The sequence below is a fragment of the Morone saxatilis genome, unplaced genomic scaffold, assembly GCF_004916995.1.
Source record: "Morone saxatilis isolate NCDOM2014 unplaced genomic scaffold, NCSU_SB_2.0 Contig9, whole genome shotgun sequence".
In the NCBI taxonomy this organism is placed as follows: Eukaryota; Metazoa; Chordata; class Actinopteri; family Moronidae; genus Morone; species Morone saxatilis.
The window spans coordinates 8,864,918-8,884,103 of record NW_023340268.1 but is presented as its reverse complement, the minus strand read 5'-3'; the positions used below and the strand labels follow the sequence as shown (position 1 = coordinate 8,884,103).

General features: G+C 39.6%; 1 protein-coding gene across 1 annotated transcript in view; it reads left to right on the top strand.

Annotated features, from left to right (window-relative positions):
* Positions 1-19,186, top strand: part of akap9 (A kinase (PRKA) anchor protein 9) — a 70,115-nt gene that overhangs the window by 8,163 nt on the left and 42,766 nt on the right. Inside the window, 16 exon segments of the mRNA XM_035680794.1 lie at positions 2,690-2,734; positions 3,491-3,553; positions 4,965-5,114; positions 5,437-5,592; positions 5,726-5,923; positions 6,046-8,913; positions 10,338-10,403; positions 12,032-12,179; positions 12,408-12,478; positions 12,579-12,699; positions 12,927-13,024; positions 13,792-13,897; positions 14,480-14,714; positions 16,735-16,801; positions 17,736-18,083; positions 18,487-18,765. Coding sequence (XP_035536687.1) covers positions 2,690-2,734; positions 3,491-3,553; positions 4,965-5,114; positions 5,437-5,592; positions 5,726-5,923; positions 6,046-8,913; positions 10,338-10,403; positions 12,032-12,179; positions 12,408-12,478; positions 12,579-12,699; positions 12,927-13,024; positions 13,792-13,897; positions 14,480-14,714; positions 16,735-16,801; positions 17,736-18,083; positions 18,487-18,765 — 5,019 coding nt within the window.

Below are 19,186 nucleotides of genomic sequence, written 5' to 3'. Positions count from 1 at the left end.
AGGTTCATTTTACGGCTTTAGTTTATTATTATTATTATTATTATTATTATTATTATTATTATTAACATGTACCTAAAAGAGCTTGTAAGAGTTGTGATGTGGTAGATCTGTGTGAAAATGATCACCGTCTTCTCCAGAGTTTTGTTTCTGTTGTCTCCCGGAGCTTAACGAGCTCGCTGTAGCTGTCATGACAACCAAACCCATTGGGAGCCGCACAGAGCAGCGATGGAGGACGTTAAAGAAGAACGAATAAAAACACTTTTGTTCCCTTGTTTCCTTCCGAATTTTTAAATTCTGTGTTAATTAAACAAAAAGAGTCCAGGTGGAAATATAAGCTTTTTAAAAAATGTTTACGTCTTGTTGAAAGTAAATTTATGAATGATAATACCAACCATAACGATAACATTAATAACAGCAATATTAATAATAATACTAATAGATAAAAGTTGTTTTTGCTGCAAAGAGCGCTACAGAGAGGCGAGCTGTGTATTATTTATTGAAAGGGGAGCCTTATTAACTGCGTACCTTTCTAACAGTTATAACTTTACACAATTTGTGACAATTTGTCAGAACACGTGAAATATCTCATATTTTATGGAACTTCATAGTGTTTATATTTTGTTTTTGAAAAGGAAGCACTGTTAATGTTGTTATAAATATCTTTTTATATTTTTAAGTTCTGTTTAAACGACTCTGCAGTTTGCAGCAATAAGAGTTGTTATTCTGCAGCTGTTTCATTCATTCTGATGGCTTCAAATCATCTTCACGGGGCCAAGAAAACCCATATAGCAATCAAAGCCTTCAGTATTCACATTTTTGCCAATAAAATGTTTTTATATTGCATGTACTTCTAGTAGAACCATGATTATGCTCAAAAAAAAAATGTCTGGTCATACTGCCCAGCACTAGTTTGTACTGAATTACACAGTTTCTTTAGAAAATTATCAGTAATTTTTGGTAATATGCATTTTGGTTTAATTGTGAGAACAATTTCTTGAGACCCTCACTTCTATAGAAAGGAAATGTATCTTTGAATTTGTATCCTAAGAGTGAAGTTTAAACTCTTAAAAACATATTCACATACACTACTGCAGCCCATGCAAGCACTTCTTCTTTTTAAATTTAAAACAATTTAAAACAGGTTTTTTTTTCCTCATATAAAACTTTTGAAAAAATAATTGATGTTTGGCCTGTACAGTTAACAAACAAACATGACCTTCAAACCGGCACTGGTTTCCTGTATTTGAAGATAAATGGAAAAGTTGGAGCCTGAACATTCACTCATCTCAATCATGATTCTGATAAACAAATATTCAGCCACAGAAAATGAATTAATTAAGCAGTTTAAAACAATATGCAGAGACCTGAGAGCTCTTATGGGTTTTTTTTTTTCTTTCGTTATTCAAGCCCTCTCAGTCTCTTTTTATCGGCGCTATGCAGCCACTCTTTCCCTGAACCCACTGTACATTTGATGCGGTACATGCCCACAAAACTACCTGTTGCCATGGAAACAGACAATTGCCTTTAAACAGGTTGAGATGTGTCTGTCTATGTGACCAATTCCTGCGGCCTTGGCAGACCTCAAGGTTGATTGGGTGTATGAATGTTTCGTTGCACGGCGAGTTTTTCTACCTTGGTGAGCGACCCACATTCTCTCTGTTACAAAAGCAGCTTCATGGGTTGCAGCTGTTATGTATCACTCTTAAGTGAAACTCATGAATGTTAAGAGACTGAGCCATACAGCACGGTATGTGTGAATCATCTATGTAGATAAATGATTGAACCGTTTTATGGTTTATTCTCCCCTGTTATTTTTTTGTTCTTTTTTTGTTCTCGGACTAACTGGTCGTGGGGTTTTGTTCTCTTCAGAGATCTTGTAGTGTTGCTGCTTTCTGTGAACAGGAAGGGGTTGCTGTGGAAACACAAAGTTTTCCATTCTCAAGTCTTTCACAGGCATCTGAAAGAGATTGTAATTGTAAATACAAGTGTGTTGACTCATCAATGCCGCTTAGACGTCAGCATCAAGCTCTACTTATCATCAAGGTTGCAAGTAAAATGTGTACAAATCATATGTCTCATGTTACTTGGCCAGTTTTCCTCTTTTTGTTACGGTCTGAAGTGATGTTCAAGTTCTGCAATCAATCAAAGCAAAACCTGTAATTTCTCTCCCGTTCTGCACCGCATACAGTTTCAATTTATGACCCAGGAATTAACCCGAAAATAGACTTCAGTAATGGCCGTCATTGCTCTGTGGGAGTGAGAAAGGAGCGCTGTGGCAGAAGTAGGTTAGGTCCATGTTTGAATGCTGAGAGCCTACTTAAATAGGACATGAAGTAGGCATTTTGTTATGATTAAACATTTTATTATGTGCATTTTAAATCGGATTACAGATCGGAAGACTTCCGGAACTGTAATTACCGTATTCTTGGTAATGTGAGGGACGCTTTTTCATTTTTAAAATAAAAGACCACATACATTTTTACTGCAACTGCACTCATTTAACTGTTTATATGTTTGACTTGACTGGTTGTGTTCAGTTGTAATTAAGTGTTTATTTGTTATTAATGTGATGTTGTCTTATTGTGTACTTAACTTGCTTAATTTGTTTTGAGTAACGACTGAAATCACTTCTTTTACATTGTTCATATGTGCAGTTTTGATAAATTTCTTTTAATCTTCTCTATTGCAGCCGGAGAGTGAAATGTCCACTACTGCTGAAGATTGTTCCTCAGAGGTGAGATGACCTTTTCCGAAAATACGTATGATCGTTTTGTGACATGACCGTCCTTTTAATGTCCTTCTTGTAATGTTACGGTACACAAAAAAATGTTTTTCACAATGCCAGACTTACACTGTTACGATCCCTGAGTGGGGCTGCTGTGGCTCACCTGAGAGTCATATAGGACAGTTTAACGCCTGACTTCCGGAGGATGTTTTTGTGAATTTAAAAAGATTTTGCTTGTGGCTAATTAACTGCGCAATTCCACTTGTTGTGTTTTTCATCACTTACATGTAGCTTATTAGCCGGGTTGACTGCATACGCTTGTTGTTTTAATTGGAGATGGTACTGGAGAAGAGCAGACAGAAGCAAATGAGTCAGACTACTAGACAGTCTTTGGTGGATAAATCACTATGAATCAAATACAAAGTTAATAAGTTCATCAGGCAGCTTGTGATGATGACACAAGCTGACTCAAAACCAGTATTATCTAAAATTCTTCAAACTTTTCTCAATGATTTTCAGTTGTTATGTTGCCTAATTTACTTGACATTAAGAACTTAAGTAAGCGAGACTAAATTAAGAAAATTGAAATCAGTGAGAGGATGTTGTGAAGTGATGTGATTTTTAGTCCAAACTAAAACCAGATTGTAAGAACATTAATTAAAATACTCAAAAGGGCATTTGCACCACAAATCTACCCAATGATGACATTTTCCGTCCACAATTCCCAAATCTAAATGTTTCACTGACAGCACTGTGACTTAACAGGTAAATGGGTGCCACGATGAGATGACAGAGAACCTAATGATGTCTTCGAAGGATTTTATCTGGGTACAGTAATCTGATCAAGCAGTTCTTTTGGCTCTGCTTTTGGCTCTGCTAGCAAACGCACTGGCTGCTGGATGTAACTCTCTATTTGCTTATAGTCCTCTGCAAGATTTCCTGTAACTCACTAACCAAACCTGTTTTATGCTGTACATACTTGATTATACATATATAAAAACTGCACCATGGGAGAAATAAGAAATAAAGTCTTATAAATGACACTTTTGAAAGCATAAATGACTGGGGAGTTTGGGATTGAACAGGGCTCTTTGACATTTTACAGGTGTAAATTATCTCTGAGAGCTGGTGAGGGAGGGTAAATGATTGAAAAGAAAGGAGAAGACACTGAAGAGTTTGGAGGAGAGAGGACAGGAGGTGTCAAACAAAGAGCGGCTCTCTTCAGAATCACAATGCTGATATTTAAATAGAGGAGACAGAAACCATGGAGCTGCTGATCAATGCAGTTAGATAGATGAGGAGCAAAACCAGGTTAAAGTGACATGCCGACTGTAGTACGAATTACACTGAGATCTAAAGAACGATGTATCTGTGCAACCATATAAATTCATGAATGACTTTTTATTCCTTTGATGAAACCTATTAATTATTTCCCAGATGATCAGTTTTCAACATTACTAACAATGTTAGCCTGTTAGAGAAAGTATAATAACACTGATTTAGAATGAAATAGCATTTCTATCTTTTCTCTAATTTTCTTGAATTTTGTGGATTGAGTTAGGTCAAAATGGAATATAACTGATACAATTAAAGTAATATTTGAACAATGTTACATTTAGAAAACTATTTTACTTGCACTGAGCTTACAGACCATATCAATATATAGATATATATATATACAACTGAAGATTCTTAATTATCTTGCAAGAAGGAAATATCAAATGTTGGCATAATTTTCTTTCTCTGAATGCCTTTTAATTACTTTGAGAACCCACAACAATCATATCTAATCAACTGTCAACAACCTGCAAAATTTAAGAAAACTAGTAAAGGAGAATTACGTTTTAAAAGTACTATAGTAGTTTCTGTCCAACAACAGACTTGACGGTTCTAGACCTGCAACTTTTCTTTGATGGTATTAAGAATTTCAGGTTTATAGCTGAATTTAATTACCTTGCAGGATTTATTAACATAGACTGACTTTGCTGGATATTCTAAAAAAAGGGGGGACTGCTGTGGCCAATAAACCAAAGCAGTCTAGATGAAGAAAAAAAGCCGCATCTATTTGATAACATTAACTTATTTACTACACATTCCTTCATGGGGCTCCTGGCTCTTCTAACTAACCCGCTGTCGATCTTGGGTGGACACTAAGTGCTTAACTCATTCTTGAAAGCTGACCTTGACTGCTTTACCGAAACCATGTAAATGCTTTACAAACACTAATTCTCCTGCTCAGGAGGAGGTGGAGCCCTTGCAACAGGTGACAAAAGGAGGAACGATGCAGGATATGGAGGATGCTCTAGCCGCCAAGACCCAGGCAGTGGAGGAGCTGAGTCGAGAGCTTGAAGGAATAAGGGCTGCTTTCGGCACAGAGGGAGTGCAGCAGGTAAATGTTTAATTACTTTATTATAGGTCAGTTGGAGTTTTAGCATATCTCGTTTTTTTCTAATTTTTTATTTTTTATCAGATTTTCACTTCACCAAATGGATATAATACCATTTATTTTTAAGCATTATCGTCCATTTCAGATTATTTGCCAGAAAGCTTTATAGCCTTGACAATCAGAATTTTCTTTCCTTCTTTATAACAGGTTCAATATAACTCAATACTTTTACTCCTGTTTTTAATCTGTCTTTGGAAACTTGCTCTTTCTGCTCTCTTCTCTCTGCTCTATCTCACTATTGCATATATGCATTTTACTGTTATAGCTGCAGGACTTTGAGGCGGCTCTGAAGCAGCGAGATGGCATCATTACCCAGCTCACAGCTAACCTTCAGCAGGCTCGTGAAGAGAAAGACGAGATCATGAAAGAATTCCTGGAACTGACAGAGCAAAGCCAAAAACTACATATTCAGTTCCAGCAGGTAGGAACTCTGAAAGTCTTAACTGCTGTTACTTTACCAATTTATCCTACACCACCTACTTCATTACACCGACATGATTTAGTTCTAGTACTTGCTTCAGTTAGAAATTAATTTGTGTGTGGTAATATCACAGCTGCAGGCGGGAGAGACACTGAGGAACACCAGCCACAGCAGCAAGGCAGCTGATCTTCTTCAGTCCAGACAGCAGCTCATGCAGTACCAACAGCAGCTGGAGGAGATGAATGCTGAGCTCAAAATGTACCAGGAGAAGAGCAGTGAGCAGCTGGAGCACATCAGCCAGCTCCAGCACAAGATCAGTGACATGGAGATGGTAAGAAGTTGCCTAGTGTGATCCTGCAGATATCTTTTAGACATATTTTGTTGAATGTAAGTGGTTATACAGTATGTTGTCATTCTGGACCCTGCTTTTCTAATAATGGTTTTTCTTTGTAGTCAGGGAGAAGATCAGAAGAATCATTCACACAAAAGATAAACGAAAAGGACCTGCTTATTGCGGAACAAGAAAAAGTTATTTTGAGTCGAGAGCAGTCGCTCACAGTGTCACGAACGGCGGAGGAATCTTTTGCACAAACACTGAAAGAAAAAAATCTGTTAATTTCAGAGCAAACTGCAATAATCAAAGAACACGAGCTGTCATTGACCCTTCTTAGAGAGGAACTTGTCCATGTGGGACGGACTACAGATGAAACCGTTATAACGCAATCAGATGATAAAGACTTGATTATAGCGGAGCAAGAGAGAGTCATTTCAGAACGTGACTGCTCTCTTACCCAGCTTGAGGATGAGTTGGAGTCCTCTGAAAAACGCCTACGTGACCTCCAACAGCAAATGGCTGCAAAAGAATCAGAACTTGAAAGATGCGTGGATGAGTTGGAAAGCGCCAAGTCTGACTTGGAAAGCTGTAGAAGTGAAATAGAGAGTTGTAAATTAGAATTGCAGAAAGAGCAAATGGAGTTAGAAAGCTGTAAGGGTGAACTTGCCACCTCACGACAGAAAGAGCGAATGTCATCTAGTGAAATCATGCAGCTCATGGGCACAGTAGAGGACCTGCAGAAGCGTTGTCATCAGGGCAGCCTGTCTGAGAGTGACATCGTCCAGAAAATGGAGGAACAGACTGTGAGGAAGCTCGAACTTCTCAGGGCAGAGCTGGATGAGATGTATGGCCAGCAAATAGTCCAGATGAAGCAGGAGCTTAATTTGCAGCATGCAGGGAGAGTGGAGCAAATGACTGTGCAACATCGTGCTGAGCTCGAGCTTCTACAAGCACAACTGTCTCAAAGCTCCGCTGTTAGCACTGTTGAAGTGGACGCTCTCAATGCTAAGATTAGAGAGCTTCAAGAGACATTAGAGCAATCCCAAGCAATGCACGATAAAGCCCGACATGAGCTTAGCCAAGTCGCAGTAGAGAAGATCAACTTGCAGGCCAAGGTTGAGGATCTTCTCCAAGATCTCTGTTCTGCTAAAGAAAAAGTGGAGCAGGTCTCCCAAAATCTTATCTCTCAGGAAAGCCAACGAGGTGAACTGCAGCGCCTCCAGGAGACCATTAACAATCTGAAGAGCGAGCTGGCTGCTGCTCAGGAAGCGGCAGAAGAGACAGAAGCAAAACACGATTCAGAAATAACCAACTACAAGATCAAGTTGGAGATGCTGGAGAGGGAGAAAGACGCTGTGCTGGACCGCATGGCGGAGTCACAGGAAGCAGAGCTGGAACGACTGAGGACTCAACTTCTGTTTAGCCACGAGGAAGAGCTCACCAATCTGAAGGAAGGATTGCAAAGGGAGAGCTTCCTGAACACAGAAAACCTTCTCAATGAAGCCGCTGTCAAACACGAGAGAGCGTTGGATGAGCTGCGCATTGGTTATGAGGAAAAACTACATTTGTTACAAAGGGAGAAGGCAAATTTTGTCACAGAGCGAGATGAGCTTTTGCACCAAATTCTTGGACTAAAAGAAGATCTAAAACTTGCCATGCACAGCTCCAAAGCAGACGAGCTTGTCCAGCAGCTTCAAGAGCTTCAGGTAGAGCTTGAGGAACTGCGAAAGGGAGGAGAAGAGCGAGCTCGAATGGAAAACGAAATTCAGACATTACTAAAAAGGACAGAGGTGCTTGAAAACCAGTCAAAAGAGAAAGAACAATGTTGGGAGAACAAAAGGAAAGAACAGGAATTGGAAAAGGAGATGTTGATAGAGTCTAATAACACTTTGAAAGAAAAGGTGGACTCACAAATGATGAAAATCGAGACACTCACAGCAGAGAACAATCAAATACAGCAACAAGTAGTTGAGCTTAATGAGGAAATTGAAAAGCAGAGGACTACTTTCTCTTTTGCTGAAAAGAATTTCGAGGTCAACTATCAGGAGCTGAAGGAGGAGTACACGTGTCTTATTGAGACAAAGGCACGGTTAGAAGAGAGGACACTGAAGGAGACACTTGAGTTTGAGGCAAAAATTGCCAGCCTTCAGTCACAGATTCGAGAGCTGGAGGAGAGCAGCCGAGATATCAAAATGGAGGACAAAAATACAGACCGCTCGGAAAAATCTGTGATAGAAAAAGATACTACTGAGCTAATGGAGAAGCTTAATGTTACTTTGAAGGAGAAGGAAAGTCTGTCCGGGAAGCTTTCCGAAGTTACAGAGCAACTGATGTTCACGGAGAGAAAAGTGGGACAGCTGGAGGAAGAGCTGATGACCGTGAGACAAGAAAATGCGAAGGTCATCGCCCAGAATGAAAACCTAGGGAAAGAACTAGAAAAAAAGCAAGCGAGGGGGCAGGATGCCCAGAGACAGCTCCAGCAAGAAGAGCAAGCTGTTGAGCCAGTTTGTTCTTTTGAGGATCATCACCTTCAGATTCAATCTTTGCAAGAGGAGATAAAGGCTCTTCAGTCTCTCTTGCAGGCAGCTGAATCAGAGAGAGACGGCATACGGCAGACCTTGGAGCTCCAGAGGCTTTCACAGACTCCATCCCCAGCAGCAGCCCATTCCTCAGGGGAGGGACCTGTTGAAGGACGATCCTCCCCACACAAGTCCACAGCCTCAGGGTCAAGCAGGCGCAAGAGACGGCAGAGGTCTAAGCAGGAGCGCAAACTGGGCGCCGCTCTAACCGACTGCAGAGAAGAACGACAAAGGGAGGAGGAAGAGGAGGCAGTGGTGGAGGAAGAGAGAGCTACAAGTGCTGCAGAGCCGGAGGTGCAGCCTCAGATGGAGAGCCGGGTTATGTCATGTTCACAAGAGAGGGCCGGTAAGGAGGACTCCACTGACGGGTACCAGGGAGACGGAGGCAGAGACTACATCAACAAACGGGTAAGCGCTCAAATGCATCTACTGCACCACTCTCCAGTTCTAAAAAACGACCCTGCTGCCTTTTTCTCTGCTGCCTTTTTAAGTCTGATTAAATTACACGTTTGATTGAGTAATTAAAGGGCTTTTCAAAAAAAACTGTGCACGTCAAAAAGAAAGCGTAGCTGAAATTGCATGCTTCAAACATATCACAGTCACAATTAGTGCTGTGATGTTTGATATTGTTATTAGCTTCATCAGAAATGTGTGGATTGCGTTCGTAGCCAGATGAAGCTTTAACATTGAACAGAATATGACTGAGGCATTTCAGACATGTTTTCTCTCTTGTGACTAACGGTCATGATTGCAAATTGCCTGAGTGTCTGCAGGCTTGCTCCCAAAGGTAGCACTGAGCAGCACAGACTGTGCTCAGTGACTGTTGTGTTAAAGGATAGGCAGGCATTTGTTTTGAAGTTTGTGCAGACCATTCAGCGACATTACAGTAAGTGGGATTATTATGAGAAGAACAATGTAAAAGAAAAAACGCACGCGTAGTACAGCGTGCACATAACGGTGAAGTGTCAGGACTCCATCGATATTCTGCTCATTTCTACTTTTAAAGGGGCGCTATACAATATTTATAATCTGTTTCCATGTGATGCCGCCTGAATATCATGTTGGTTTTTGAAAAGGGCTGCAAACAAATAAAGAAAACAATCACCCACAGTCTTCTGATAGCTTTGAATCCTTGCCGTTGTGTAGAAATGTGTACATTCTAGTTTCTTTCCATCCTGCAGGGAGTGAAGGGTTTGAGGTGAGAAGCCATTTTACCCCAGTCACTTCTGTGTCTGTGTCACTTCAAGCTGTGTCTCAATTACACCAGACAAAAGAGAGTGTAGTGTCTGTCTGCCATTTCATATCTGTGTTTCATATTGTTTTTGTCACCTCCTGGGTTGGAACACTACATACGGTCCAGGACGACATTTTTCTACGTGACCAAAACCCTAAAATGTATTTAAAAGTAGTTGTAAAATTATCTTTTGATGCACACTACACTATTCTTCTGTACAGATGTGCAGATGCTTACAGAATTAACTTAAAATGGGTGTTGTTGTTTTTTAATGAGGTTCTGTGTGACCAACTTCTTTATAAAGCTGTTACAAGAGCTTATTAATCAACACACATGGGTGAAACAAAATTTAAAATGAAGGCAACTGAAGGTGATGGTCAGACTCCTTTTGGTTGTAAGTTATAATGGATCATTTGAATAATATGATGATTTCTGAACTTACTGTACAGTTACTTTCTGCTCCCTCTCAGGAAGTGATGCTGCATCTTGTCCTTCTGTCCGTCAATGTCATATTTGTCCACGTTTGTACTGGGGTAATATGTAAGACAGTAGTTTTAAAAAAAAAGGTACAAAATCTTTCTTTTGCTTGCTTGTTTAGGTGAGCAGACATGGGACGGGCCACCACGCGGAGGGAGCAGAGGAGGAGGGAGAGACTACTGAGCATGTAAATGTCACTTAAGCTCACATCCTGCCCTTTGCTTTGCTTTTTGATACATCATACAGTGTGGTGTAAAGGTCAATAAATAGGTGCTCATACAGCTGAACTACAATCTGTATTCTGATCAAACCAAACAAACCTAGGATACCTCTTTATTGCACAGAGTTGTTGTAAATTGTTCCTTTCCAGCCTGATGAAAGCCACCTGTTCAGGATTAGATGTGTGTTCATGAGATTTTATGATCATTTTAATTATCAACACTCCCAAATTGCCATATTTGACTGCCTGTTCTGCTCTGTTTGTGAGCAAAAGAAGAAATTACAGTTATAGTCCTGCAGGCAGAAGTCAAAACCATAGGAAATTTGGCGAAGTCTGTAGTAGATATTAGAAAATATTACAGCTGCCATCAAAGTGTTATCAGAGCTGTACTGTGACAGAAGTAAACAGGCAATGGGAAAGCTCTTTCTAAAGCAAAGCAATCGATGATGTTAGATTGTCGGGTGCACTGGAGGATGACCCTGGACAGCACCTTGAGGCAGCTGTCGGACTGAGAGAAATTTGCTTACAACTACTGAACTGTATAAGTTGCAGTGCCAAAATATGTCAGTGAAATCTAAAAAAAACCTCAAACCAAATCTCAGTAATTTGGCACTAAGTTAATTTATTAATCATATTTAATTTGAATTTATTTTGGCATCATATACAGTATTTAAACTCCAAAGTCATTCAGATTAGGGCATTACAATTCTGTCAAGTTAAAGTGTTTTTCCTGCTGTACAGAAAGCCAGACTCTGTATTGTATGACTTGTACGACTTGTGAATTTCCTTCTAGGTATGTGAAGATTTGAGTGCCACAAATTCTCTTTTTTTTATCGATTTTTAGTAATTTCCTTTTTAGTTGGAGGTGATGTTTCTTAGTAAACTTTTCATCATAGAAGTAATTTTGTTTTTGTGTGTGTGTGTGTGTATATTAGCGGCGCATCATAACACAGCTGCCATCTATTTGTTAGGCACTGATTACTCTTGTCTGCATGTTTTAAGCAGCAACATCTGAGCGGTTACAGGTTTGAAAGGACTCTCTACGCCACACTGTCAGATGTAGTGCGGACAGGGAGATTGTATCATAACAAAGTGTTTTAAATACAACCTAATTAAAATATAGAGTGCACTTTAAAAACATCTGACATCAAAGGTAACGGAATCGCAATTTCATAATTGTGTAACCCTAACGAATGTGCGCTAATGCATAATGCATAATTAGAGAAAGAGGCCTCACTGTTTGCCTTTTGTTCTCTGTTACAGAAGTGATAATAGCAGACCTCTCATCCTGAACACAGATGGCTTGTGCTACTGCTCTGTCATAAAAATAGGATTGGTGGAATTATGTTATTTAATCATTTATCTCCTCTGATTAGCAAATGGATGTAGCATGCTGCATAATTTAATGTATTATAAATTATAAGCGATATGTATTTATGTAACTTATTTATCGGAGTAATTTAGTGTTATTTTGTCATTTTTAGAAATATTAAGACAAACATGCCTAATGTGAAATTAAATTATATGTATGAAAATTCTCCCCTGTTTTATTCCAGCCGTGTTAATATCATGATATTTCCTCCGGTGGTTTACAGGGCGAGTGCAGGCTGCAGATGGAGGCTCAGCGCATCAGCCTGTCTCAAATCCACGCCGCCCAGCTCGAGCTGCTGCAGGAGTCGACGGACGCCCGCACACACTCTCTGGAGCTGGAACTTCAGGACCTGAGAGATCACGGTGACCAGGGTGAGTGGATGTGTAGTCAGTTACCTTTTTGTGTGTGTGTGTGTGTTTGCGGCAAAGCAGTGGTTCCCTCAGAGACGCTTTTTGATTCATCATTCATGAGGAACAGGATTCTGGCTGGCTGAGGTATCTAGATGTGTCTTGTTTTTGTACTTGTAGTGTGTCTGCCAGGGGCTGCGTGAAACATTTGAATTTTTCTATTAATTCAAATTTTCTGCTTATTTTTTTCAGATGAGCCAAAAATCTTCAAGTATCACGACACGTTACAAGCTGTGTCAAAAGAATGCAGTGAGATTATTCTGGTAATTATTCAAGACAAGTTGTTTTCTGAATGGATTTTATTCATGTGTGTTGCCACTTTGCCAAAACATTTTACCTTTTGTCTGTCTGTTCTCGGTTCAGTGTTTTCAAAAGATATTTGGTGAAGAGTTTTTGGAGAGTGTTGGTGCAGACGGTCGGTCACCCCCTTCAGTGGAAACACCAGAAACGAGTGAATCTACCTCCATTGTACTGGAGGCAAGAGGTAATTTGTCTTTTTAAAGAAATTAAATTACAGTTCAAAAGTATTACAGATAATATGACACATATTTTCAGTTCCAAATTCACTTTCCACCTACAAAGTGCTTTTAAATAATATGCTTTAAATATCAAACTTATTCAAACCAAGCAGCACATTTACACATACTCAAATAAAATCACTCAAACACTCTGTTGAGGTCATTAAAATTATATCTATAATCTCGTTTGTAGAGCTCTACAGAGATCTTCAGCAGGTGAGGGAGAGGATTGAGCAGGAACATCTCCGACTGTCGCAGCTTCAGGCTCTGCTCAGAGCTGATGGGAACAAGGTAAGAACTTACACATCTGTAGACATAAGCTGTGTCCCAGTCCCACAAGCTACATGCTAATGCTAAGCAGAGACTCCAGTCATACAACACACACAATATCTTGGTGTTCTGTAGTGTAAAATGACGACGATAATAACTATTAGATATAAATAATCCTGGCCATTTAAATGAATGCGAAAACCATGAATGTCCTGCAGCATTTAGTATGACTTCATCATATAGACTGACTTTATCTCAACAACCCCAACTCTGACTTTCAGCGTCTCTAAAACACAATTTTTCCAAGTTTTTATCTTGTAAATTTGTGACTTAAGTCTCAGAGAATATCCATGATTTTTCAAGCTCTGTATCTTTTCTTTAACCTACAATGGCTCTAAAACACTGTTGTACAAAACTGTCAGCATTTATACTGAATAAATGCTTGAATTTTGAGCCACTATTTTCCTACAATACATTGGAAAGCTGGAAAAACTTAAAACAAATTTTGTGAACACCAAAGAAAAAACAAAAAATACTGTTAAATCTCAAAAAAGGCATTTTGCTTTTAATTTATGAAGTTTAATAGAGTGAGATTCAGAAGACTGATTAGCATTCACTGCATGCATTACCTGTTGTGTGTTTATACTGCGCATACTGTTTGTACAAAACTGTATACATATTGTGTGCAGTCAGTATGTAGTATGGAATTGGCACACATTATTAGTTTGTTTGAGGAACAGAGAGAATGACAAAGCTATCTGAACTAAACAAATCTGTTGGTCTCTTAGATGATGGAACTGCAGGCAGCATACAATGAACTGAAGAGCAGCAGTGAGAAGGAGATCTCTGACCTGCGTGTGCAAGTTACCAGCTTGAGCTCCTCTACAAGCAAAGGTAAATGTGGAGTTCTCTCGAACAAAAAATATAAAACAAACAGGGTTAGCCTGAATTTAAGGTTACTGAGTCAAAAAGTGTGTAATACAATGAAAAACAGACAAAAGTTAAATATTCCGTCATATTCTTTCTCTATCCTCAGTTTTTTAGAGGTTTAGGTCATTATTATGTCTGAATGATAACAGCTTCGTGCTTTTGTAGTGTGTTTTTTGTGTAGTTCATCAGCAAACATCAAACAGTAACACTCCCCTGCTTTGATTTTTTTTAATGAATACACAACTGGCAATTAAGCTAAATTTCACTCAGCAGCAGTGAGACTTTTGCACATACCACATACGTATATAGTGTAAAATGTATATTTGGAAACTGCAAACATATTTTTGTTTTATTGTTATCTGTTTTTTTCTCAGATTTGTTCTTTCACCTCTCTCTATTCATTCAATTTTAACTTTATGCCATTATTTGTTACTGCAGTGATCAATTTTTCCCAGAAGAAATTTAATCTGATTGATTCTAATCTTAAACATTATCTAGTTGAGCATATTGAATTTCACATTTCACCTCTCTTATCTCCCTTATTAGATCTGGAGGAGCGGGCTGGTGCGCCATCTACCGGCCTTACAGAGGAACTACAGAGGCTGAAGGCCGAAGAGCAGAAGAAGCAGCTGCAGCTGGAGGAGAGTCACAGACAAGAGGTGGAGCATCTCAGAGCTCACTACCAGCAGCAAGCCTCAGAGACTGAGGAGCGATACCTCACCGAGCTCTTCATGCTGCAGCAGCGACTGCAGGAGGTCACAGGCACTCAGTCCCACTTCAGGTGATGGTCACAAATTCTGATGTTTCTACACGTGGAATATATTCTTATGTATTCAGAGTTGGGCAGTGTAAATGTACAGCAACTCTCATATATTTTTTACAAAAGAAATGTTAAACGCAGAAAAATTAGGTGGTGTACATATACAATTTTTTAATTTTGAAAAGTTAAAAACAAGAGAGCATACCTTTTAAATTAGCTCTAATGTTAAAAAAAAAAAAAGGGCTGGACACACTGCCCACGTGAGCAGTGCCTGACGGCTGGCTCTCACCCCTGTGGTGTCCACACAGAGAGCGTTTCTGCTGCTGCCAGCCCTATCTCTCTACACTGAGTTTGCCTTTGATAAAGACAATACAATAAAAGCCTTGTTAACAAATGAATGGATTCTGTCCACAGAAACACTAGAGAGCTTTTAATCTGAAACAGACACAGGAGTGTTCAGTTTAAAAAAAATAAATAAATTAGAGTTTTCATGTCTGTAAAATATTCTACAGATATAAACATTGACACTGTAGTGAATATGTTGCTGGTATAACGTCAGTGCGACTATAAACAGATCCTTTTTGTCTTATTGCATATAAAAAATAGGCGAGACCTCTACTCTCTTGCAAAGTGTTCTGCAGCGTCGCGGCTCACGTGCGCAGTGTGTTTGCTTTAACCTGTTAACATGTCCGAACTGAACAGCCAGACGTTCCACAACATCCATGCATGGCGTTCACATGCATAGACGTCACTGCAAATATTATCAGTTGTGGTTGTTCAGCATTTAAGGGGCACTATCACTGGATTCTTTCAGTGTCCACCCCTAAACAGTAATGTTAATTGTTACTCTTCACTTGAATAATTGACGCAGTGCATTTGTTAGAAGAACCGCAGACTGAGCGACCGATCTTCTACAGATGAAATCTAATAGGAGCTGGTCTGCACATCCTGTGTAGCACGTGGAAGCTACCTGACCCACTTCAGTTGACAACAACAAAGCCTTAACTAATGAAATATTCATATTAGGTTGTTTAAAGCTTTATTCATTCCTTTTGTTAGCCCACTAACCTATAAAGGTACCTTTTCAGCCATTCTAGATGTCTTCCCGAGGGAAGTGCTGACCACTAATGTTGTACACAGAAAACGAGATGAATGTGAATAACACAAGGTTTCTGAAGTTGGTCACTGAAATTGCAAAAAAATTGTTAAGATATAAATAACATAATTTCACATAATGTGAGCCTGTATTGTTAAACTCTGCTATCCAGAAACCTCTCATATCTATGACCTACTGATGTTTATGCACACAAAGTAACTATGTTTTCATCAGTTTATAATCACATGAAAATAAGAATTGTTATGTTTTTTTTTACCTCAGAATGAGCCTTTTATATCTACAGATGCTGCAGGCTGCCTTCCATGGAGTCGGCCATAACAGACAAACACTGGCTCTAGATAGGGCCGTAACAAAAAAATCCAAAAATAAACTTTGATTTCAGCTTCTCAAATGTGAGGATTTGACATTTACAGTAAACTGAATATATTTAGGAGTATTAGTCGAACAAAACAAGTTGTTTGAAGACGCCACCTTATATTTTATAATCTAAACGATTAATCCATTAATCGAGAAAATAATCAGCAGATTAATCAATCGTTTGTTTTTTCCTTAGTACTTTTACTTTTATGTTCTACATTTGTAGGTAATTTTAATATATGTTGTTTCTAAGTTGAATCTCTTAACATCATCACTCAGTAATCATATTATCCTGAGGGATGGCAGAAATATGTAGACTTACATGCAAGTCAATTGCAGTCTATACATTAATGGTTAATGATTTAACAAACAGCTGCTTCATCTTCCTGATGGGTACATTTTAATAACCAACATTTATACTTACCTGTAAAATAGTAATAAAGCACTTCTGGCTACCAGGTAGGTAATTGTAAAGAGAAACATATAATATAGATTAAACTGTATCAATTATTTGAGTTTGTAGAACAATTAATTTTGACATCGCATTTTCTCTTTCTGCCTGTCCAGTGTTACGGAGTCCAGCTCTGAGAGGATGGAGGAGCACGGAGAGGAGCACGGAGAGGAACTATTAAAGGTTTGGCTGCTTCATTTTGCCCTCATCTAAATCTTCCATGTCACATGCATCACATCTTAGTACGAGCTGAAACGTGTACATGCATTAAGACGCTATGACAGTGAGGGTGGATGGGAGGAGGGCGGTTGTAGCCTTTAGGCTAAAACGTGCCCTAAATCCCCAGCTTTGCTTCAGAGGCAGCATCATGAACGGCCCTATATCTTAATGATTAAAATGTTTGGACGTTGCGTAACCTGCCATTTTAGTGCGTTGCGGACGTACTCTACGTCTCGGCGGCTGCAGGAAAGGAGGATTCTGTCTTGCGTGAATGAGCTGCTCTCCATTTAAGCCTCATCTCTCACTCACTTCACTCCAACTTCCATCGTGACTTAGTCTGTCTTTCTCTCCAACATCAAAGCTCCCACTGCTCGTATGATTGTGACCCTTGCATCTCTGTGCAGAGATCAGAGAGGAGGATAGGAGAGTAGAAGATTGACAAAAGCACAAGAAGAGTGAGAATGGGAGAGACACTGCAAAGGATTTTGATGATACACTGTAAGAGATTGTATGTGTGTAAGGGAAATTTAAGCTTGAAGCGAGTGGTTCTGAAGAAGCTGAATGACTGTGAAACAGACAAGACGTGGATTCATCTTGAGACAGAGTGCTAGTGTGTTAGGGCAAAGTGTGTCGGTAATGTAACGCAAAACATCTCTTTATCGCTTTATCATCCCGGGAGGATGGAGAGAACAATGTGTATTTAACAGTGGTTAAAGGGTGGGAGGGGTTTAGCTACACTAAAGAGAACATGTTTATTTCAGGAACAGTCTTGAGGAACTTTTATTAACTTCATATTTTGTTATTTGTCTCATTTTAAGACACCACAGTTGCTGTTATCTGGTTCATTAGTTGTAATTTTTGTGATTTCCTATTTTCTTCTTTCTTCCACTCTTCACAGGACCTGGGTGAGGGGGATTTGTCAGAGGAAGGTGTGGAGTTGCGCTACCCTTCCAGGTCTGCAGGCCTGACAGCACAGCTGCAGGCGCTGAGGAAGGCTCTCTACCACAAGTATGTCCAAGAAGTAGCCGCTCTCAAAGAGCAGCACAACAGGGAGCTGAGGAAACTGAGAGAAGAAAGGGAACCGGAGTGGAAAAGAGAGGAGCGTCAGGGAGGGAGAGGAGAGAAGGAGCAGGATCTCAACGGTATTAACGGCACTGGAAGCTCAATTGAGAGCCTCGGGGCAGCGGGGCAGGTCGCGCTGGAAGAGAGACAAGACTGGGAGAGAGTGGAGGAGGAAGTCGCCAAGGTAGGTGACCAAATATTTAATGTTTCAGTTTGATTGATATGAACGAACACGGTTGGAGTTTAAATTAACAGTCGATGAATCAGTCATCAATTAACTAATCCAAAAATCCCCCAAATTTGCAGTTTCTAGCTTTTTTAATATATATATATATTTGCTTGTCTTCTGGGCTTTGGAAAAAGTGCATTTTCACTTTTGTCTGATGTTTTATAGTTAAGAGAAAATAATCAGCAGAATAATGTAATAATTGTTAGATTCATCCCTCCAACCTGTATCAAAAACCTTTATAATTGGGGAAAGTTATCCTGTAAAATTGATAATAACATTGTATCAGCACTTTTAGATCTCTGTGTCTCTGCATCAACTTAAGTCCTAAGACACATTATCTTTGGATCCATATTTTCAGGCCATAGTTCAGATGTCTGTGGAGTTTGCCCAGCAGACGGAGTTGGCTCGAATCAACAAGCGTGCCTGCCAGAGGTGCACCTCCATGCAAACCCAGTCGGACGAAGAGGAGGTGGAGGAGAAGGAGACCGAGGAGCGGACTCCCGGGGCTTCTCTCACCCCAGGCGCCTGGCTGGAGGAAGTGGAGAAGGAGAGACTGGAGAGGGAGCTGGAGGAGAGGAACGCCGAGATCAGAAAGTTAAAAGAGGAGCTGCAGAAAACCGAATCCGGACCTGTTCAGGTTGGTGTCACTGACTGAGCTGTCACATGTAATGTGTTGATTTACTCTCCACTTTCACCGCAATCCACAAATTTCATTAATTTCATCTGAGAGAATTCATTACTGTTGTGTCATTAATTTTCAGATGCAATGTGTCGCAATGCAGGTGTTGCATTGACTGCTCTATCGTTGATTATGTATACCTAAAGTAATATTCTTCACCGCTTTTTTAACCTGCTCACTGTGATTTTGTCTCAATGTCACTGAAATGAAAGTATTTGTTTAAAAACTACAATTAATAATGTGGTTGAAGCAGTTTGATCCAAGTGTAAAACTGTGCAGCAACATGTTTGTGTAATTTTCAGCTTTATTAATGCAGTATGTGAGTGGGATGGTTTTTTTCTATTCCTGCTAAGGTTTTGTGAATGTGCACTATTCTAGT